The sequence below is a fragment of the Rosa chinensis genome, chromosome 4 (genome assembly GCF_002994745.2).
Source record: "Rosa chinensis cultivar Old Blush chromosome 4, RchiOBHm-V2, whole genome shotgun sequence".
In the NCBI taxonomy this organism is placed as follows: Eukaryota; Viridiplantae; Streptophyta; class Magnoliopsida; order Rosales; family Rosaceae; genus Rosa; species Rosa chinensis.
The window spans coordinates 35,955,556-35,979,264 of NC_037091.1; the positions used below are offsets into that span (position 1 = coordinate 35,955,556).

Sequence of the window (23,709 nt, forward strand, 5' to 3'; positions counted from 1 at the left end):
GCCATCGCACTTCTAAATCAGGAAGCAGGGAGTCACGAACGTTGCCAAATCGCTGCTCAAGTTCTACCCATAGCTTTCTTGGGTCTTCCTTATGAGGTATTCATTTTGGAGCGCGTCATTCATGTGCCTTGTCATGAGAATTATGGCTTTAGCTTGTTTTGCTTCGAAAGCAGTAGCTTACTCAATGGAGAGCACGTTCTGACCAGGCTCTTGGATGGCTCCCAGAAGTCCATCAGCCTTAAGATGTTGGCGCACATCTCGGACCCACCTATGGTATCCTGCGCCAGTTGTCTTTAGTGGAACGAAGTTCAACTTGTTCAGGTTACTCATCCTGAAAAACAACACAAGATTAGGGTTAGTTTAGGAGCGAAAAAGGCTACCACGAAAAACTATTAAATTTCTGAGCGTAGTCGCTTCCAAGAAATTAGGGATTTTCTGAGCGTAGTCGCTTCCAAGAAAATCTGATTCCAAGAGGGATTTTGGATTAAATCGAAACAACGATGTATGTGGTCGATCGTTTTCTTCTCAACAAACTCTAAGTTTGGAGGACTCTACAAGCTCCAAGCTTGGAGTGAGCACAAACCCCCATAGTTTGGCCTTTGGTCTCCCTTATGAAGAAGAAAGGGGGGTAGGAGAAGGGATGATGGAAGTCCCCGAGAAAAGAAGAAGAAATTGAAAAACTTCAAAAACGGGAACTTTTAGAAAAGTTTACCTTGAAAAGTTGCCGGAAATCTTGACCGGAAAAGTTGGCCCGAAAAGTCACCGGAAAGTTGGCCAGAAAAATGTCGCCGGAAAAATGGCCGGAAAATGGTTTACCGGCGTTGACTGACCGTTGACCGGAGGTGCTGATGTGGCAGATCGGAGCTAACGTGGCAGTGCGATGCTGACGTGGCAGATCGGTGCTGACGTGGCAGGGCTGACTGGTTGGGCTTCGCGCCGGTTCCTTCCTTCTGGGCCGTGGGCTGGTCCTTTGCTTCTGGGCTTAGGCTGCTCTGTTGCTTGGGCTGGGCTCTGCTTCTGCCTCTTTTTTTTTTTTTTTCCTTTTCTGCCGGTTCGGTTGCAGTCTTTTCTGGTGGCCGGTTCGAATGTTTCTAGGCCGGTTCCGGTGGTTATTTTTCCGGTTTCGGCAATCTGGGTTTGAGGCGCTGAAGGTGATGGAGTACGGATGTCAGAGGCGGAGGAAAAGCCTTAAACCGGGCAGAGGGGTTTATGGTCCTTCTGAGGGTCGGTTCGGTATTTTTCCGGCCGGTTCTTGGGGTGGTTCCGCCGAGTCTGGACTCCTGGGGTCGAAACCTTCAAGGTGGGTGGTGGTGGTTTCTGGGATTTGAAGGCTACGAATTTAGGGCTTCAGGGTTAGGGATTCGTGCTGATAACGTGTTATAGGGAATCAGAAATTGAGAGATAATCGCTGTGTATTCTCATTGATAATAGGGGCCTCTTTATATAGAGGGTTACAATGCATAGAGATAGAATCATACAAGGAAAGAGAATCTCTAGATTCTTCTAATTGAACCCTATTACCACTAGGTCAAGTAACCTAGAGTTTGGATTAAACACAAATAAAGATATCCTTAAACAGATTCTTCTTTTTTATTTACTTATTTTTTTTTTTGAATAATGGGGTTTGGAACAAGGTCATGCTGAGAGGCTTAGTCCCACACCTATATTGTTATTTATTATTGTTTGCCACTTTGCCGCATCGAGGGTGACACGTAATACATGTACCTCGAGCGTGCTTTGTAGCATTACAAATATCTTTGAAAAGGACATTCTGCAAGAAGCCAAGAGCCTCATCCTAAGTAAGATCAATAATATGATCTAAACTAGCAAAGTGAGCAATTTTATTATCTGCTAAACTATTTGTTTCACGGCCCACGTGTCGAATCTTAACAAAATCAAAAGCTTGCATATAATCTTTACAATCATCTAAAATTGGACTAACCTCAGAACTATCTTCTACTAGATGGTTAAGTGCTGCCACCAAGAGAGATGAATCCATTTCCAGCTCAATCTGTTTCCATCCTTGATGAATGGCCAACAAGAGACCCGCCCTGCAAGCTTCCACTTCACCATGAAATGCTGAGCATAAGTGCAGCCAGAATCTGGACCTAGCTGCCTTAAAAAACTCAGCATCATCCCTCACAGTTGCAGCTCCACACCGAAAATCAATCAAACCCACTACCAAGGATCAAAAAAGGAGGCTTCCACTAGCTAAACAAGACTGTTGGTTTCAAACCCAGTCGTCGCTGGAGATCGGAGAACCGATCAGGTCCGACGTCGCTTGACTTTGCCGCTTCGATGCGCTGCTGTGGGAGAGAATCGTCCCTAGAGAGCACCGTGGGGAGGATCGGACGAAGAAGAGGAAGCGATATGGGTTGGTTTCACCGCCTGGGGTCCCTTGAAAATGAAACGCCATCCAGGTCGGAAATCCGGGTACAGGTCGGGTCGATAGGAAGCTTAAGAGAGAAAGGGTTTCTGGAATTTTCTGGAAACAGTACCAAGAAGGAAATTTTCAGAAAGTATGAACTATTTCTGGAAATTTCCCAATTTATTCAAAAATTTTCGAAAATGGAAATAACTTCCGTTGACCATAACTTTCTCATACGAACACCGATTTGAGTGTGCCACATGTCCACGAACTTGTATCGATTTCGTGAAGGAAACTTTCAGAAAAACTCATGGTCCATTTGACCCAAACTGAATGAAAACCCATACTCACCATTACAGTCTCTAGAAACCTCCATACCACCCTATCATATGCCTTGCTCATATCGAGCTTTAAGGCCCCATAACCCTGAGAACTCCCAATACGTCTCTTTAGAAAATGTGAAATCTCAAATACAAGCAATGAATTATCCTATATCTGCCTTCCGAGAACAAATTAATGCACTCTGATTGGAAGCAATGATATTATGAAGCAGGCCCTTCAATCTGTTGGCCAAAACTTTCAACCCGAGTTTATATATCACGTTACACAAGCTAGTTGGACGTAACTGATTCATGTGCTACAGCTCCTTCACTTTAGGAATTAGAGTTACATAGGTGCCATTAACTTGCCGCATAAGGTCTTCTAAATGCATAAAACACCTAATCGCATTAGTGACATCTCTTCCCACCATTAGCCAGAAGTGTTGATAGAATCTTGAGGAAAATTCATCTGGCCCTGGTGCTTTCATAGGGTGCATTTGCTTAAGCGCTACGAGCACCTCATCCTCATGAAACTCTCTGATCAGATCATCATTCATGTCCTGTGTAACAACCTGTGAGAATAAGTTAGTAAAAAGCTCCAAGTTTCTAGGTTGATTAGTATAAAACGACTTCCTGAAATAATCCAAAACTGTTGCTTCTATTTTAGAGTCCTCCACACATCAAACTCTTTCACTATTGAATAAACCCTTGATGCATTTTTTTTTTTCGATTACAGGCTCTTTGATGGAACTACTTGGTGTTTGGATCAGCCTCTGTCAGCCACGTCACCCTAGATCTCTACTGCCAATAGGTATGTTCTTGATGCAGCAATTTGTTCAACCTTGTTTCCAACATCATTCTCTCTGCCTCAAGAGGTGGATATATGGAACTATCATAAAACACCTCCAACTGAGATTGGGTTTTTTCAATCTCCGCCGTAAGGTTCCCGAACTTAAGCTTACTCCAATCCCATAGAGCTTTCCTTGTTTGGTCAATCTTGTTACAAACTGCCTGAAAAGGGTTCACCGCAATGAGCCTTCCCAGCCACGCTTCACTACCTCAAAACACTCTTCATCTTGCAACCAGAAATCTTCAAAGCATAAATTTTTTTTTCTTCTTTTTCTTCTTCCTTGGTCGATTAACTCAAACTTTTAATAGAATAGGGAGATGGTCTAATTTTGAAGGATTGAGAAGGAACACTCTGGATATTGGAATAAGTCGAACCAATCTTTGTTTGCCAGGAATCTATCTGACCTAACTTTAATAGCTTCACCTACACGTATCCCTTTCCACGTAAAACATGGACCTACAAAATTTAGGTCAAACAGTCCACACTCCTCCACACATTTTCGAAACCCCTCTATCTGCCTTGGGCACCTGGGAGGCCCTCCTTCGTTCTCGTTAGCAAGTAAAATCTCATTCATGTCTCCCCTAATAATCCACAGACCTCTATGGTTATGCCCTAGCCTGCTGATTGATTCCCATGTGAGATGACATAGCCCCACTTTTGGTTGACCATAAATCCCAGTAAAACCCCATCGATTCCCATCTCCAACATATTTTGATAACTTATCTGAAACTTTATTTTCTCCATCTTCGGTGCCTTACATTTTGTTTCACAAAGGAAAATTACATCGGGAAAATTGAGAGCCTCCTGTTCTTTAAGACCATTAATTGTCCAAGGGTTCTCAATCCCTTGGTAGTTCCAACTCAATATATTCATGGCTCGTGATGGGTCATAGTTGGACCCATCACAGAGGGAGGTTCGGGAGTACGCTCATAACTCTTCAGAGAATCATTACCAATTGCGATCTTGCGAACCACATAACTAGTCTTAGGCTTAGTTTGGGATTGATTCCTGGAGTGCTTTTGGGACTGCTTCTGCTTTTGGGCCAAGAGCATGGTGTTTGGTAAAATCTTTGAAAGGTGCTTTTGGGTGGAATTGCTTCTCCGTAAAGCCAAAGTTGGGAAGCTACAATTTGTAGCTTTTAAAAGCTGCTTTGGGAAAACACGAAGGAACCCTCCCACTGTTGTTTAATGAAATTGGACTTCCTGCCGATTCTGTCCTCCTCATCTCTCTTTGCCGTCATTATCATTATCATTCAAGTCTCCTCCTTCCTCTTCTTCGATGCCTGGTTCTCCATCCTTTTCTCTCAGATCACCTTCTTCTTAAGTCCCCAGAAGTCTAGGATGTTTTCTTCTCCGTAACTCGTTCTTCTCCGGCGAAAACCGAACAGAGAGTAGTCCTTCTGAGATTGTTGCAAAGCAATGAAGCTATGGAGAATGGCTCCAAAAGACGAAGCGAAGGAGAAATCGAAGTTCTTGACAAGGTCGGAGAAGTGATCTCTGAATTAAACAAGTCCAAGCACGCATACCAAGCCATTTGCGTGCTTCACTCCATCGCTTTTCTTCTCTTCCCTCTCGATCCTTCTCTCTTCTCAGGTCCCCGTCCCTCACTTCCAAACTCTCATCTTTGTTTCAAGTCTCGAAACTTTTGACTTTTCAGATTACGACCGATTGCTTGGATTTAAAGAATTGATTTTTGCGTAGTGATTGAAGTGGAATGTGGAATTTGCAGGTGCTATCGGCGAGCGGTGCAGGGAGAAGGTACGACGCGTCGTTTAATTCATGGAAGTTTCGGGAGGAGCTAGCTTGAAAGTTGATGCTTTTGCGATTTTTGTGGTGTGTAGGTTCTTAGTGTTGAAGCTCCTTCAGCTGATGAGAGGAGAGAAGTGAGTTGTGGAAGGCTTTTTACCGAGGAGCTGCATTCAGATCATTTGCTCGGGTTTTGTTGACTGATACTTCTCTTTCCTCTAATTTTTGGGTTTTCGAAATATCAGAACTCTTAAAAGTTTTCAATTGTTTCCAATAAACTTGGCCTAGCAGAGAATAGAGATTAGGACATTGTGTGTATCTGGCTGTGAATATTGCGAATTTTTAGGTAATGTATTGTGAACAGATTGCACTGTGTGTAGAGAATTGTATCGATTCAAATGGAGGTTTTGGCAGAAGTGGTGAGCTTCTGCATATATCTCATATGTTATGCTCTCTTGTTGCGTGCAGATGTCGCTTCCAATTGGCTTGCTTGTTTCCCATTTTCAGCACGAAAACATGTGTATGTTGTTTTCTTTGTTAATGGACTTGCCACCGAGGTTGTTCAGATTTTGGTCAATTATCTACAGCAAAGTAGAAGTGGTGACCTTGATGTCAATGTTGTTCACTCCAATATGAAAAGGGATGGATTGAGAATTGAGGTCCAATTATTATAGTCTCTGCCATCTGGTTTTTACTTTGTAGCGTCCAGAATTCATTGGTGGCTGATTTTCAATTCGTTGACATTTTTACCATTACCACAGGTTACCTGTACTTTGCTTGCCTGAAAATTATGGGGTGCTCCAGATGGCTAGAGAATTGGCGGCTCTTTCCAGTTTGAAGATTATACAAATGAAAATCTCAAGTCAACTGTATCTAGAGTGGCACAGATTGTTGCATCTATACCTTACAAAGCACAATTGAGAGCCCAACTTCACTTTCGTCACAGCATCCTTTAATCTTTTCTGCTGATAATTGAATTCATGAATTTGTGTATGCTTCTGCAAAGCGTATGCTAGATGATAGACATACTTAAATGTTCTGGAAATCTGACTTCAAAAATGGAGGTAGAAATGTCATATACCTATTTAATTCAGATCAAACATTTTTATTACTATCTTCATATTGTTTATTATTGACAAAGTACTATAGTTTGATTTTCAAGCAAGTTACCATTCAGCTTCTTTCTCTAGCAGAAGAAGAGAATATGGAGATGTTAGATGAAGGAGCCTTCCGTAAAAGTGACATGCAGGGGACCTTACTGTTTGTTGGGGAAACATTTTCTTGTATATCTCGACTTGGATCTGTAGGTAAAACTGTCATAATTTTAAGCACTACAACTAGAAATATAGTTTTAATGCAAGAAGAACTGATTCTCATTTATGTGCTTTCTCCTTTTGAAATCATTCTTCCTTCCAATAGTACGTGTTTCCATTTAACAAAAGAGGAACCAGTTCTGTTCTCTTGCTAGTTCAGCATTAAACTGATTTATAGATTACTCGTGTAGGATGCTTTTATGTGACGAAAGTTTTTAATGCTCTTTAAACACAGATGTTCTTTTAAGTGAAATAATCCCAAGGATTCTTAGAATGTCTGGTGTTTGTCATCGCCAAATATGGACTCACTAGGTTAAGATGTTCTGGAATCAGAGCTGGGTTCCATATTTTGGTTTAATCTTATTCAAGCAATCAAAGGTTCATATGCTGTGGAAAGAATGTCTGAGCAACTTTTACATCAGCTTGCAACTGAACAAGTGGGTGATATTGAAGCTTTCTGGGTTCTTTGGCTATTATTTCTTCCGGGTTTTTCAAATGCCAAATATCAGCGAGGTTAGTGAATTGCTCTCTCTCTCTCTCTCTCACACACACACACACACAAACAAACACAAACAACTTTGCAAATGATAGGTTCTGCAAAGTTGTGTCTGTGTGTGAGAGATTCTTATGGAAGAACACATTGTTTTTATTATTGTTTGATTTCACTTGATCAGTTTTCTGCTCTTCCAATTTTTTGATACTCAGCTTCCACTTTATCAAGTCCATGTTTACTGACAAGTTTTTAGTCTAGAAAGTATTTCCTGTTTGTTGCATTCGATGGATCCTTCAATTTTCCGTTCTTGAATGCGCACCAGATTCAAATTCACTTGCTAAAGGTCATAATACCCGCAATTTCTTAGACACTTTACAGCATCTGGTAGTGGTATGGTCTGAAAGGGAGTTCCCCAGTCGAGCAGCAAATATGTATCCTTCTTCATTCCTTCTCCTAGCATCTCAAAGTAGTCTGCAATGCAATGATTCTTAATACCTGATCTTCACAACAGAAAATGTTGTAGGACAAGCTGGTATTTTGCAGAGCTAAAATAACCAGATTTGTGCCTGAAGATGCATGGTTCTATGCAGCCGTCCTTCAAAGCAAATGAAGAAAAAGCCAGAGTCAACTACTAATCTGCCCAGATCATGAAATGCAGTAGCCACTTTACATGTAAAACGCAATCCAAAATTTAGATTAGCATCTTCAATTTTAAAACTATCATGAAAGATGGAATATGATAGCCTAAGCAAACTGTGTAACATTGTTCCTTTACAGTTTGTTTCAACATCTATATCAATAAATAAGCAAAACTGTATTTCCAGTCCGTTTGCTTTTTTTAGTTATGTTTTACGATACCATGAGGGAATCCTGTAACTACATAGACCATGAATTTTGATACCTCAGAGTACAATTCATTGAGCTCTTTTAGGTCTCAATGGTTTAGTTGCAATGCTGCATAGAAAATTGAAGGTACATTCTAATTCATGGTTTTGTAATAACCATCTTACATTGAAAGTATATAGGAATTGAAGCTGATGGTTCCATATGGTTTTGTAATAACCATCGGTCGGGATTCTTTTTCTCATCGATTTTTGGCCGATGTCTGAGGGCATAATTCTAGTAGTGGTCCAGGAAGACAAGAAATGGAGGTGTTAAGAAATGCAATTGCACAAAGTCTAATGAATGCATCTACTAGTTCCATTTAGTTGCAAATTTCAAGTGACTTTAATTTATTTTGTGTAATGGTTCCCGTTGAACTATGGTCGAGAAATTAATCTAAATATTCTATATTTATTTTTTGTAATAGTAAAACATAATATACATATTGAAGGGTTTAATTTATTCGGTCCAACCAAGGATAGAAGAATAATACATGAGAAATTTTTTCATTTGGTATGGTTACATAATCAAAAAACAAAATTATGTATTTTAGTAGCATATCTTACTATGTATGCCCATTTTGGTAATTATACACTGCTAAAGCACTTTTGCCTTGCAACTTACCAAACACTTAAAAATTGCTTTTCATTCTCACAGCACTTTTCAAAACAGTTTACCAAACACCTCAGCTGCTTCTTCTCACAGCAAGTTCGGAAGTGCTTCCTCTCACAGCAAGTTCGAAAGTGCTTCCTCCCACAGCACAGCAATCTCAAACTAAGCCTTAACCACCTCACCATGTTTCTTCCTCAGAGAACCACTTCTTTTCAGTACACCCTTAGGTGGTGTTTGTTTCGTGGGATTGGACGGGACTGGACTGACTTATCTAGTCCAACAGACATCATCCCGTGTTTGGCAACAACTGGGACTCAATTAATGAGATTCCAGAGTCCCCAAAAACCTGCTTTCACCTTCTTCCACAGCGATGTCAAAAACCATCAGACTGTGGAAGCCAAAATCTTGCTCTTCGACTCTTCACTTCAGCTTCATGGTTTTCTCAGCTACTGTTCGCTAGGGTCTCCTTCCATCTCTTCTGCATGTTCAATTTTTCACTCTCCCCTCCAATCCCCTCAGTTTTCTGCCAGCCAAAACCCAGAGATTCAGAGATGACGGGTACCCATTAAACCCAAAGTGATGAGTGAAGGAGGATTTTGCAGAAATTTATTTGCCATGAATCGTTGAGTTTTGGGAGGTGTGGGAAAGACCCAGTTGATATTTGGTTGTTGGCTGCAAGAATTGAAGAGTTGGAGATAGAACCAATTCAATTCCAGGTAAGGGAAAGGGTTTTGCAATTTGTGTTTCATTTGCTTGCTTTTGCTTCATTTATGAGATTTAGAATTGTTCTGTGAATTGTGAGGATTGTGCATATGATTCATGGCTTGCTTCTATTGTTGAGACAGACCCAATTTTGTTGTGATTCATGGATGATTGTGCATATGATTCATTAGTTGCTTCTGTGTTCTTTCTTGCTGCTTCTTAGTCCTGGACAATGCCAAACAAGATTCATGGCTTACTATAGCATAACCCAAGTTAAAAGAGTTCAGGACTCTTGTAGAAATTAAGGTCGGGAGTGATAGTCCGGTGAAACAAACACCCCCTTACTCATCTGTTCAAGCCCAGCTGAAAGGTCCTTCGATGGGCTTACTCTCTCCGGCCCGGTGCTTAGTACAGAGTTACCATCCCCAATAGATTACTTAGGCCCAGCTCCACCTTTTCCATCAGAGGGCCCAGACACCTCTTTTCCTTGGCCCACTTGACATAAATGGGATCACCCAGTCAACCCTAGCCTTTTCTCGAATCCTAGAAGTCGAACTCTCCTCCTCCACATTACTGGACGCAGCAATCAACTACAGAATTTTAGGATCTGATCCTCCCACCAAATCCCAATTTAAATTTGTCCATGAAGTTTTGCCTTGATCCTGCTCACTCATTAATTGCACCATCAACGTAGATCCTAAATCCGACCCAACCAAAATCGAAACTTCCAGTAAGTTACTCCCTCCGATCAAGTCCAATTCAGATTCAGCCGTGCAGCCACCTTCCGGCACCAATTTCCGTCGTTTAATCCTCTGTACCTCTTCCCCCTCTTCTCTGTCCCCCACGGGATCCACTTCTATAGCTACCCCCTCACCGCCCTCAGCCCCTTCTCAAGATTCTCCCTCGATCTGATAAAAGCCGGGCGTCGGGGGATCCGGGTCCTTCATTATCCACCCACTCTTCTTTTTGTTAAACGAACCGAACCTACTTCCTTCGCTGCCAAGATCGGGCTGCGACAGTTGCTGTAGGTTGCCAGTGTTAAAATTCATGGTGAATATAGAAACTCTGTAAAAATCTGAAGGAAAACTAAGAACAAATCCTAAATTGAAGATGGAGAAGATGAAGAACAATGAGAGAGAACAGAGGAAAACTGATAATGGTTTTTCTCTAAGTAAATCTTTACAAAAATGACTTGCTTACATACAGTAAAGCTTAACTCCCTATTTATACTAACTTTATATTGTTGACTTGACCCTATACTCTTTAACAGCCAGAAGCCATTCCTCATTTCTTTGAGCATTTAGAAGAGCATCATAGGCCAGCTATGTAAGTTCTCGCACTGCTTGTCTTGGACATTTTGCCTCAATATATGACAGTAACCCACAAAAGAAGCAAAACTGGGGAAGATCGACGCTCATATTCCAGTTCGGATCTTCTGCTCTCCAGCCACCTCGCAGACTTGAACCAGATCCACTTCTTCAGAAGAGACACCACATTCACCTCAATTCTAAACCTAAAAAAACTCTCATAGGCTGCTGACTCCACAGCCTTTCACCGCCCTAACAAATACCCCTATGGCTTGATCGATACACTTCCCAATGTTATCCACCATTTTCTCTTCCATGTATAGAGGAGGCAAGCCTCTAACATGGATCTAAAAGAACAGTGTGTCCAGTGAAACTTGCTTTGGATCCTCCCTATCATTTGTGACAGCCATCGCCAGCAATGCTTTTTCGAAAGACCACGGACACCCTTCACTGCCCACTTCGAATAGGACTCCTTCTTAAAGGAAAAGAATATCCTATTACTTCCACTCAATTGACACGCTGTGATCCGTAGTAGATCCGGGCGCTTCTGACTTCGGAATCCAGAGACTCCTTATCATGCTAATCAAAGACCCCACCATATAAGGTTTTGCCATAAGTAATATGCCGATCAAGAACCATCGTCTATGCTCCTCCTCCAATGTAGTTGGAGGCATGATAACCTCCACCTTCGTCTCAGCCAATGCCAATATCCGCGCAAAATTCTTCACAACCTCCTCCATCGCACACAAGGATTGAGACAACAAGCACCAACCTTTGAATAATCTGGTAACGCACCAGAACATCCGGTCACCAACTTCAACGTCACACAGGACACCAATCTACCTCCAAGGAAGATAGAAGAAACCCTAAATCTCAAGACTTAGAGATAAGAGACAGAAATAACACTTCTTTCTTTGCATAAAAGTACAAGAAACCGAGGTGTATGTTTACAAAGTTGAGGAACCGAGGTGTTTTGTTAGACCAGTGCAATTATGATCAGTGAACCTTTGTCCTTCGAAGTTGGACCACTCATCAAGCTTAAAAGGGAGAACTCCATATTCACTTGGATTTCGAAAAAATTAAGATCGTGCTGGTAACTGGTAATCGCTGTCTAAGATCACTATGCATGTAATGTTCAATCTTATTGCAATTCAAAATAACTACTAATACAATAACGGGGAGAAATGATCTAGCTAGGGAGGTAAAAGTTCACTGACTCTTGTGCTTGATGGAAGTTATCCTTGACATTGCACCTCGAACCTGTAAGTGAGCGTACATCAGAGTTTTGTGACCCAACCAAAATTATTCATAAATTGTTATTTTAGCTTCTTATCCTTGTCATGCTAGGTATGATTTGAGCTCAATCTATTATAACTACCACCAAGATCTACAATTTTGATTCTGATGAAAACTTCATTATATGAGATTTAACAAAACTTTAATGTTGGTCGTATACAGTATTGACCAATATTTGTACACAAAAACCAATTTCAAATGTGTTTTGAAACAGTGATGATCACGTGAAATTCTACGGTACATTAATATACCGATACATCAAGTAGATTAGTTTGATATAGAAGTAGACTAGTTTCTATATATACAGGTAGACTAATTTGATGCAGAGGTAAAGTAGTACGTCCCAAATTATTCTACCAATGAATGAAGTCAGTCTATTTTTTAATCAAACTAATTAATCTATTTAATATATCAGTACATTAATATACCATAGACAAACCCGACGATCACACGTTCACTAGGTGATCAACAATTTTGTGATGACACTTAAATTTTTGATAATTATCTCGAAAAATCATAAACCCTTAGATTTGGGTCGGTCACGTGCACAACACGTGCTATAAATATAAATCTGGAACATAAAACCCGCAGTGAACGGTGGGAGAGTAGGAAGGAGGAGGAGAATGAGGAAGACAGAGGCAGTGTTCTACGCGGATACCTACCATCCGATCCAAGCCGGAAGCATCGACGGCACGGACACTCTCCCCCACGACAGCGCCGTCTATCGCGCCTGGCTTTGCTCCTCCGCCGCCCTCTGTAACTTTCGAACCTCTCTGCCTCTCTTTTTGTCCTTTCTCTTTTCTTATCTGTTACTGGTTGTCAATTTTGCAGATGACCCCTCCGGCGATCCCAAGCTCATCGGCGACCCCTATTTCACTCTCTTCGTCGCCCGCCTCTCTCCCCTCAGCACCGAAAACACTCTTCGTCAGGTCCCTTCCTTCTCCAATTCTTCAATTCTTTAGAGTTTGTGTCACTGAAATTTGTTGCTCTAGGCATGACTTTTGAGTTTTGTGGTTTCAGGCTATGAGCAAGTATGGTCGGGTTAAGAACTTGCGTTTGGTCAGGCATATTGGTAAGCTTTGCTTTCATTTTATTGCACCTAGTTTACTATAATTATTATTATTTTTGTTAGAAGGGCATTGCACCTTTATGAAGAACTTCATTTTGTAATACACACTAGGGATATGGTTTTTGAAATTTCATTCGTTTTTGAATGATTTAAGACAATGAGAGATTGAGGGTGTATGTTATTAACTTGTTTGAAACCTTTCATTCAGTAACCGGTGCCTCGCGTGGCTATGCTTTCGTTGAGTATGAAACCGAAAGGGAGATGCGGCGTGCATACAAGGTACATCAAGTCACCAACTTGTTTTAACCACTCTCGATAGGATGGGGAGTCTGTTCATATGGGTGTATGTTTTGGGGGATTCTACTTTGACACTCGGTTTCATGTTTGGTGGAGTATTTTTTATCATATACTTGTCCTTCTCCAACAATGTTAAATTGAATTGGGTGTGCTTACTTGTTTTGTGATAAAACCATTACAGAATATACCAACTTGATCATCATTCCCACCACATCAAACTAAACGAACAGTCTGTAGTTATCTATTGAACAATAATTTTACTGACAACTCATAGCTGCTTGATTTTCTAGGTAAAGATAAAATGTGTGTAACTTCTGGAATATTGATGGTGGTGCCTTGCTAAAGCAGGTATCACTTTCTAGAATGGTCTTTTTGGTCAAGTGTGGAACAAAGTTGGGGAAGTTTGACTGAAAGTCAGGTCTTGAAAGGAGTTTAGTTAACAAATAGGGGAGAATAAGACTACAGAATCTTGTAACCTTTTAATGATTTGGTAGTAGTCTACCTTGCTGAAAGCTCTAATTGTGTCAGCACCTGTCATGATTTTCCAATATGAGTTTTGGATTGCTTATATCGGAGCCATGTATATCATTTGATGAATAAACTGACGAAACAATGCAATTTATTTGATCAATATTAACAAATTAGCAATCTGTTTGTTTGCAGGAAGCTCACCATTCCCTTGTTGATGATTATGAAATTATCGTGGATTACAACAGACAGCAGTTGATGCCAGGATGGATTCCAAGACGATTAGGTCAATTAACATTCTCATTTTACTCACCATTTACCATATACATGGATCAAATTCATGTTAATTTTTCTGTTTCTTCAGGAGGGGGTTTCGGTGGTAAGAAGGAATCTGGACAACTTCGATTTGGAGGACGAGAAAGACCATTTCGAGCTCCCATGTATGATGTCTGACTCCCTTATTTATGTAAAATGGTCTAAATGCATGAAAGGTCATGGCCATTGTTCTGCACCATTTCCCTTGATAATTTGATGTGTGTGTGTGTGTTTAAAAGAAGTTCAACACTATTCATTGCTATTATACTAAAACAGTTTTAGGGATATAGCCACTGAGATTAATTCATATTTAACTGTTTTAAGAAATATCACAAAAGGACTTCAATTCCAATAGTTCATGGAACAAAGATCAACTGGAAATATCAAAGTTGTGATTGGTCAAAAGTCTATAGGAAAGGTTGTTGTTTGTGGGTAGATTTGTTATTACTAATCACTAAGTTACAGAATATCATTGTGAAATCATATAGTCATACTCATACCTACCATGTATTCATATTACCTTTCCCATCTCATTTGAATATCATTGAGGTGGATTCTTTACAGTAATCTTCATATTGTACACTTTTGTCCTGTATAGAAATGCTTTTATTGGCATAGCTGTTGTTTGTAGCTACATTGAGTACATTCAATGGGTATCTCCTTTTGCATAAATTGTAAGATGTGAACAACATTGAAGAGAATTCTCCAGTTTTTCCTGGCTAGGTATCTTGTCCTTTAGCTTAGGATTCGATTACTAAGTTGATCTTTATTAAGACTGCAATCTATAAAGGGTAACTTAAATTTCTGCACAAATGAACTTCTATGAGTTTATACCTTGTATCTGGCTCTTATATTAACAAGTAAGATGATTTATGGGAATGATTGCTCTTCTACCATGATTGAACTGTGGAGGTTGTCAAGAGGAAGTCTCTTTAAAAGTTACCAATTCGTGCTTTGAGCCTGTTTCTGTGGCAAGGTTTCCTAATATATGATTATTTTCTCTGTGTGTGTGGGGGTGTGTGTGTGTGCGCGTTAGAGTGTTAGGTGTGGAAGGATTATATGCACTTATCTGTTTCTTTTTAACCAGTCGTATCCCATATGATGACCTGGAGAAACTTGGAATCCCACCTCCACCAGAAGGGCGATACATGTCCCGCTATCAGGTATTCCTTGTTTACCTTATTACCCATCTACCTCTCCTTGAAAATGAGGTGCATGCTAAGTTGCTTAACCTCCATAACCTGAGCTCAACCAAAATATTAAGTAACCTATAATTTACAGATGCACGTTTTAATCTCATTATCTTTACATGTTTCCTCTTCTGCCGCCTACAATAGCATTTGTTCAAAGCAATGTAGATCTTTAGCTTGAGCGAATTACTAGACCTTTAATCCAGAAACTTCTATCACACATGATCGTTTCGTTGTTTCTTCATATATGTTTGTAGGACCCATCCCCACCTAGAAGAAAAAGAAGCTCAGTAGATAGGGAAGAAGGTACTCACAGAAGGTCAATGGATAGGGAAGCGAACATACACAAAAGCAATCCTGCAGATAACGATGACAGGTTTCACAAAAGATCTATGGATGGGGACTACCATTCATCCAGAAGGAGCTCTGATGAGTCAGCTCAACGCCATCGCAGTAGGAGCTCTAGAGATAGAGAAGAAGGTACTCACAGAAGGTCTACTGATAGGGAAGCAAGCATACCCAAAAGCAGTCCTGTCGACAAGGAAGAGTCGTTTCGTAAAAGATCTATGGACCAGGAGGGCCGTTCATTCAAAAGGAGCTCTGTTGAGACCGAAGAATTCCATCGCAGCAGGAGATCTGTGGACATGGAAGAGCGTTCACACAAAAGGAGCTCTAGGGATAGGGATGAGCGTTCTCACAAGCGGCACCAGTCCCGTCACTATGAGAGGTCTACTAGTCATGATCGCTCTTAAAATTCGGAACTGCGAAGGGCAGCAATGGTAATGATGTGTAAAACCTTAAGGAGAGGAGTGAGGATATCTGACCAAGCAAATGTTTCCTTTGGTTAAGACCCTGCTGGAACACTAAGAACTAGTGATTGAGCACAAAATGCAGGAGGAGCTATTGGTGGACTTCAGTTTATCAGAATAGAATTGGGCAACATTAAGACTCCTGCTAAGGTAGCCAGCTTATTGCTGATCCATTTTTTGGTATAGTATAGAGTACTTAGCACGAGGATTACACAACTGGGGCAGAGCAGAAACAGTTAGTTTTGAACTTTTATTTTTGCTCCTGAAAGTCGGCAAAGATTATTAAAGTTTAGTTTCAGCGTAAGTTAAGCGTTTGCTCAAACTTTACTCTACTCAGCATCACAATATAAGATCAGCTCCGCGCAAATTGCGGAGGTACTCTGAACTAATACTGTGTTGACTCAACATTTGAGAAAGTTTTAGAAAAGAGAGTTGGCTGCTCGCATTGTGGAATCTTTAGATCACATCTTCAAGGGGTGCAGCTTCTCCTCGAGAGTGGTCAAAACTCCACTTGTGGTGAGTTCTTTTCCACATTCTCCCACCCTCTTTGTGACTGGTTGTTGGTTAGTTTGAAGTCAAATGTTTCATGCATACAAGGTGCCTTGGTACTGCTTGCTGTGGCTCTTTGGTACATTTGGAAGTGGAGATGTAGTGGTATATTTGATCCAGTTCCAGACGGACAGTAGTGCACATTGTAAGAGATCAATCAGGAAATCAAAGAGTGGATTTGGCAATCAGAAGTTGATATCAAGCAGAAGCAATGACCTTAGAAATCATGGAGCATCTTTGTATGTTTAACCCTTGTAGGTTTTCAAGTGCTGTAGGGAAAGAAACCACCGTATTTCACCAGGGGTTGGTAAAATTAATATGTCATGCTTCAAGGTTTCCAGTTAGTAGTCTGTAACCATTAACCATTACTCCATATGTAATATGTTTATTATATTGCAACATTATAGATTCGGTAGAAGCATTCTTACTCTATTTTTTCTTTTGTTGGAAATATCTAATGAACATATATACTATTGGGACCGATTTTCAGACTCCCATTTGCTCCAAAGTTGTTTGATAAATGAATTGCTCATAAATTTCACTGTACAAGTCACATTTTTTTATTGTTTGACGCTAAGGGCATCAATTCCTGGCTTCGTGCTTATGTCTCAGGTCTGTTTTTAATATCTTTTTCTCTGCAAGCTTGTGGCATACATACCAAATATGAGTACTTAGTTTGTACAAATTAATATTTAGTTTTCGACTTAAAATATTATGTCTTTTAACCCTGCAGAAAATTTTACAGAATAGGACTGGAAATGGCAACGAGTTGGGAGCTTGTTATTTGTGAGAGTCAAGAATATAGGATCGCTAAGCGGCGAAAGGAATTATTCAAGCAATGTGCTAAAGATCACTATGAAGTTGACCAGAAGTTGTTTCTTGAAAAGGGAAGGCTACATGATGAAGATCATGATAGGTAGAAGGGTGCGGCTATTGCCACCCTACTATTTTCTTAGTTCACCTTACAAATATTTGAATTATTGAAAGACTATATTACCCAAGTGTAAAATGACTAATAAGTACACTAATTTTCTAAAATCCAAATATGTAAGAAAAAATAAATATACAAGTAATTAATTAAATACAAATACTACTTAATTTCTCATTGGATAATATTAATCTTTATCTTCTCAACCCAAATTTGAACTTATTACTATTTTTTTGTCTTTTTGTTGCTTCTTCATCGTTAATTCGTTATTCAATTCACAAAACCATTACCTTTAACTTCATCAAAATCTTTGCAATATTCTTTGTCAACACTGAAAGTAAAAATTTAAAACACGAAGAAAAAAAAAATCAATCTCTTCTTCATTGATCATAGTTGCAAATTTACTAATCTTTTTACATAGATTGAAATAGAGAACATTGAAATTCCTGATTAAAAAAAAAAAACATTGAAATTGAAAGAAAAAATTTTAAAAATGGGAGTAAATCAGATTATGATTTTATTAGGAAACTTTAATAAATTTTAATTTTTTTATGAGTATAAATTAAATGAGAGATTTTCATTAAAAATATTTATTTTCTAAAGGATATTCTTGGAAAGAGAAATGGGTTAAATAAGTAAATTTAATAATTGAAATTAAAATGTAGGGTGTAATGAGCAAGTAGGGTGAACAAATAAAATTATAGGGTGACAATAGCCGCACCCTAGGTAGAAATATGGCGGAAGTTATAAATATGGTTTGTATCTCAATTATTAATGGAATTGTGAAACAAAGTTATTGGGTTAGGATGATATTCTGCCTAATTGGCTGACCTGAGAAGCAGGTTGACTATTAATTAGATAAATACGTTTTTTTTTTTTTTTGAGAATATAGATAAATACGTTCTTGTATTCTTGAAACGAACTAATTTCGGGCTTCAAATCTTCGGTCCCCATTTTCCCATCTCCTTCCCTGTCTCCCTATAAAATTTTGACACTTGGCATTTGTTGCCTACTCAGTTTAACAATCACTTACCAGCCCACGAACCTCGTTAAACTCACTCTAACTACCCTAATTCAATCCTAACCCAACATCTCTAAATTAAAATGATAATTTATATTTACAAAAAATCTGGGTGAATACCAAACGTCAACCAAAACACTAAAACAACTACTCTTCTTTTTCTTCTTCGTCTGTCTAGGGTGAGAGGAATTACCGATCATTAATAGTGCACCTAGGAGCTTACTTGTTCTTTTTGCCTATATGCTGTTATATATAGATTATGTGGAGCTCTTTATGTATATTGACCAAATGAAAATTTCTATGAAGTCCTCTAATTGCCATCTTGTCACCACTAAATTTTTTGTAAACATTTCCACAACATAAGTTTCAAAGAGACTGCTGTATCAACATTGAATTCTCTTAACAAATTCACATCACAAATTAAAAAGCCTGCTTATTGTAGATCTTCTCCTCTCCATCCGTTCCCACGAAAAAAAGGAGATTCCTACTTGATGAGGAAAATCAAAATGCTACAGATGACTCAATTAGTTTCCAATGTTAGTAAAAAAAAAAAAAATGAATAAAACTTAAAGTACTGATACTCTAGCTTTTTTCAGGAGGCAAACGGCATGAAATTAACTCTTGAATTTAACTAACAGGAAAGAGATATACAGGATTCCAGAAAAACATATATGATTCAAATCTAACTTTGATTGAAAAGGGGAGACATCTTGTCAAGGTAAAAATATCTAGTTGAGGAGGGAATATTTTGTTGAACAGCAAATTTCTTATCAAGGAAGAAATATCTAGTTGAGGAGCATATTTCTTGTCTAGAAGGAAATATCTCGTCGAAGATGATCTAGTTACGGTAAAATTATTCAAGGAAGATTTGCTTGAGGAGTGATTTGCTCAAGGAGAGATTTGAGTAATCTTCTCGAGGCAGGGAAGAATAAATATGGTAATAGAGAGTAGAAGACCCTTTTTTTTTTCCTGTAAAATAAGTCTTGCAGAAAAGAACGTACAATAGGCTTCATCATAATCATCTAATTATTCCATTCTTTTTTTCCTCCGCTCCCATAATAACTACATTGCAGATCTAGGGCACAAGCAAAGTGTGAATCGCTCCCCACTTCAACTACAAACCCAGAAACCTAGCTACAAACCCAGAAACCACCCACAAACAAATATTGCAGAACTTCTACACCTAAACCCATATCGCATCTTAAATCTGCATTCGACAAACGCGCCCAAGGCAGCACACACAAACCACAACACAAAACCAAAAACCCAGAAAACGCAAAAATAAAAAACAGTGGCAAGTACACACTAGTAAAGATTGAAATCCTTTACCTTTTTTGCTGAAGTCACTCCTGTTCCCTCGCGATCTTCAGAGAAACAACTCCCACAGATGATTTCCTTCCAAAAATCGACGGCTGCCCAAAGAAAATTGCAAGAATACTCTGAAGAGAGGGAAAATGAGAAAACATAGGGGGAATGGCCAGTTTCCCTTTTAAATTCAGGTCCTGGATTTGAGTCACCATGTGGTAGAAGTGAAATCCTTTCATTCTCTTTTAAAACAGGATTCTCTTTTAAAATAGAAGAGAAAAAAATTGTAACCGTCGAAAGCGAATCATCCCTCACCGTTAGATTCTGCCACGTGTCCCACTAACCCTTTCCACTTCCAATACACGCAACTGTCAGGCACCCTCTTCTTCTCTCTCTCTCTCTCTCTCTCTCTCTCTCTCTCTCTCTCTCTCTCTCTCTCTCTCTCTCTCTCTCTCCTTCAAACTCGAGCAAATTAGGCTGCTGGAGAAAGATTTTCCAGGAAGCAACACTCTCGGACTTGGAGAGATGGACCTGCTTCCCAGGCCTGGCCAATCGAACCTCCGTGCCCCTACGACACCATTTGATTTGATTCTCAGATCCTTCACCAGTTGGGCATTTGACAATCCAGATTTGTCTTTTTGTATTTGTTGTGATCTTGGTCTGAATTGGCTGTGGCGGAGGTCGGGTAATCGATCCAGATTTGGATTGATGTTGTTTGATGTTACCCAGGCTGTGAGGATCGGAGTTAGGGCCTTGATTGGTGGTGGGATTCGCTGTGACTTCTCTTTTTCTGGAAGATCGATGCGATGGCTTCGGTGACGGTTTTGAACTGCAGACGGCGACTGGGTTTTGGTTTCGTGGTCTGACTTTGTACACAAGATCGGTCCCGATTGTGAATTGTTTGGAGAGAGAGAGAGAGAGAGAGAGAGAGAGAGAGAGAGAGAGAGAGTGTGTGTGTGTGTGTGTGACGGTTTTGAACTGCAGACGGCGACTGGGTTTTGGTTTCGTGGTCTGACTTTGTACACAAGATCGGTCCCGATTGTGAATTGTTTGGAGAGAGAGAGAGAGAGAGAGAGAGAGAGAGAGAGTGTGTGTGTGTGTGTGTGTGTGTGTGTGGAGGAGTGTTATACAATGATGATGGTCGTCTTGTCCAATTTTGAAAAATCAGGGAAGGAAGGAACTATAGGCAGATTGAACAAGAGCAGATTTGGACAAAACCTTCGAGGGCCACGACTAGTGTGTCTCTGACCTCGCCTTCTTCGCCGACTCCCAGTTCATGGTCTTCGTCTCCGCGACAAAACCCCCCACCTCTTGGACTTCGAAACCGGCGATCTCATCAAAACCCTCCGTGGCCACACAAACTAAGTTGGGAGAAACAAGAAGACAAAGAGAGCGTGAGGAAGAAGAAGACGAACAGTGAAGGGACCATAATACCCTTCAAAGTAGGTGGTTAATGCCGTAACAGCCAACAGTGTTTTAGGTACTAAAGTTGGGTCGGGTTCGGATCTTCAGGTACCAAAGTGATAATTTTTTTTGTCAGGTACTAAAGTTACTAATTGGCCTAAAGTCAGGCACTGTTTGCATTTTTTCCCCTTCTTTTAAATGATATTTTGATTTCGATGTTGTCTAGAGTTGGAAGCTTGGAATTCAAATGCTCTCAGTAAAGTAAGAAGTGTGATCATGATTTCTGGAATCTCATTCCTATCGTGAAAATTTGGAACCACTTTTGCTTAGGTCTCTGTTACCTGATTTTTACTGAATATATATAATTAGGACTTAACCATGAATCTCTTTCCTTCTTCTGTAAGATATTTTGATGCAATTGATACCTGTCTCTCAAAGTCATACTACATATATGGATTATTTTATATCTCCACTTTGTCTGTGTGTACATGGGATAAAACATGTGGTGACCCGAGATAGGGGTCCCACAGCGCCGCGCCCCCGAGCCAATGAGAAACCGACACGTCACTAACGACATCCCGATGACTCATTAACCCGAAATCACAAGGCCTTTTTGGTTCAGGTTGTTGGTTTACAAAACACTTTCTTGGACAAATGTCTCAAAACGTTCTAGCAACCGAACAACATATTTTCAAAAGCGGAATTTGAAATGGGCTAAGAGTATTGGGCTTGCAATCGGAGCCCAATTTGGAGAATAAAACAATTCACTAAATAAATACAAGCATGGGAGACGCGCCCCAGGGTTACGGGTCTCCCGGAATTTTTGTAAGCGAGTAGGAAATAAATAAATTAGTCAGAAGGTAAATAAATAAGTGACTTCAAAATCCGATAATAGACCCGAAACCGTACTTTGGTAAAGACAAAGAGGAATGCGCCAAGCCGGGCCATGTGCCTCTCCTATACGCTTCCCGACCACATGCTCAAAACTTGCACACTGTTGTAGGGGTGAGCTTTCGTCCTCGCATGCCCAGTAAGGGCCGACCCAACCATGCTAGGTTTGAAAATAATAATATACTTGAAAATATTTACTACATAATATTGTGCACGTTTATCGAAAATACTTTATAAAGAGGCAACCACAAACATTTATCGCTTTTATAAAACATATGCAGTATGTTTCACACAACTTGGAGCTCCGAGATACTTACCTGCCGGCTAATATAAAACAAATCGGTGACCGACCTGGTTCGTCCTGAATTCGAGAACCGGCCAACTACTCTGTAGTACTTCTGACTACAAGTAGCGAAAGTGTCCATTTCCTGGCCCTGAGTCTCCTATGACTGGTTCACTGTCTATACTTATCTTTCCTCGACAAACATAGGAGCACAGCCCCCTCCGGAGGTTCACGGTTATCGACACCGTGGGATCCCTAGGAATCTAAGCGTCTAGGTCCCATTCACTTTCAGGTCACAAGTATAAACATACAAGGGTACAGTATCTCAACATGCAAGTCTAGCCTCGGTTTTCGCAATTAGCAATTATCAGTTCTGGAAACACATGTATCACGAGGCATCGACTAATGAACAACCAAAAACGTACTTGCAGGCAGCTTAATATATGTATAAGCATATACACGCACAAGAAAACCACTAACAAGATAGGGACGGCTCACCCTACCTGGAATTGGAGTGCTCACCCGAACTTAGCTTCGTTTCTGCCTTTTGATACTTCTTCCAATTTCATGGGCACACGCTCGAGTCCTTTATAATAAAATTAAACCAATAAGTAACCAATTCATAACTCATTTGCTCAATTTCTTTGAGTCACCAATTTATTCTAAATCGATACTTAATGGTAACCATTCCCGAACAATTTACTTAACGGAGTAAGCTCATTCGGGAGATGGTGATCACACTTCTTTTCATGTTAAAATTCTGGTCAACCAATTTGACCGCAATTTATTTAGCTTCTAAACCCTACGCAATTACATAGCAACCACCATTCCCAAATGATATAGCATTTAAATCATTTGGGATATAGTGACCATACTCAACACATTCACCTTCATTTGTTTAACATTTCTACTTTAAGGGAACAAATGATAATTACCATTCTCGAAGGATTACGATTTTGGGAGATGGTAACTTTAAAATACTTCACTTGTAATTGTTTCCTTAACCATAATTGAAAATCCTTCTTTAACTTAATGGCATGCATAAAGTCCACTATTCACTACCACTAATTTCCGCTCGATAATGGTTAATACTCATATCTCCTATTTTTCGTATCAAAACTTCTTTGAAAGAGTTCACCAAGTTAACCATTACTAAATTTCCAAAATTTACAACAGACCCACTTCTTTAATCAAGCAAAATCAATCATCTAATTGCAATGAGCTCATTCAAGCCAAGTTTCCAACAAAACTAATAACGCACAGAACCACTTAAACATTTAAGCAGCACCAAA

The 23,709-nt window shown here is 39.8% G+C and overlaps 1 protein-coding gene across 3 annotated transcripts; it reads left to right on the forward strand.

Annotated features, from left to right (window-relative positions):
- The first annotated feature begins 12,489 nt into the window (after positions 1-12,489).
- On the forward strand, positions 12,490-17,017 carry LOC112197319 (U11/U12 small nuclear ribonucleoprotein 35 kDa protein). 3 transcript variants are annotated; one of them, XR_005809443.1, is made up of 9 exons: positions 12,490-12,644; positions 12,720-12,817; positions 12,909-12,960; positions 13,166-13,236; positions 13,918-14,008; positions 14,087-14,162; positions 15,074-15,200; positions 15,485-16,552; positions 16,634-17,017. XR_005809443.1 is itself a non-coding variant. In XM_040517825.1 (8 exons), exons 1-8 carry the CDS (start codon positions 12,512-12,514, stop codon positions 15,977-15,979), a joined length of 1,143 nt encoding a protein of 380 aa, XP_040373759.1. In that variant the 5' UTR covers positions 12,490-12,511; the 3' UTR covers positions 15,980-17,017. The 3 variants fall into 3 exon arrangements, 2 of the variants coding, with proteins under 2 accessions (XP_040373759.1, XP_024193711.1); XM_040517825.1 differs by having other exon boundaries at positions 15,485-17,017; XM_024337943.2 differs by having other exon boundaries at positions 15,125-15,200; positions 15,485-17,017.
- The last annotated feature ends 6,692 nt before the right edge of the window (positions 17,018-23,709 follow it).

Excerpts from the sequence above, each read along its gene's own strand:
- LOC112197319 (XM_040517825.1), top strand. The coding sequence starts at position 12,512 with ATGAGGAAGACAGAGGCAGTGTTCTACGCGGATACCTACCATCCGATC. Across the intron at positions 13,237-13,917 it reads AGATGCGGCGTGCATACAAG|GAAGCTCACCATTCCCTTGT; the intron begins GTACATCAAGTC and ends GTTTGTTTGCAG. Across the intron at positions 14,009-14,086 it reads ATGGATTCCAAGACGATTAG|GAGGGGGTTTCGGTGGTAAG; the intron begins GTCAATTAACAT and ends CTGTTTCTTCAG.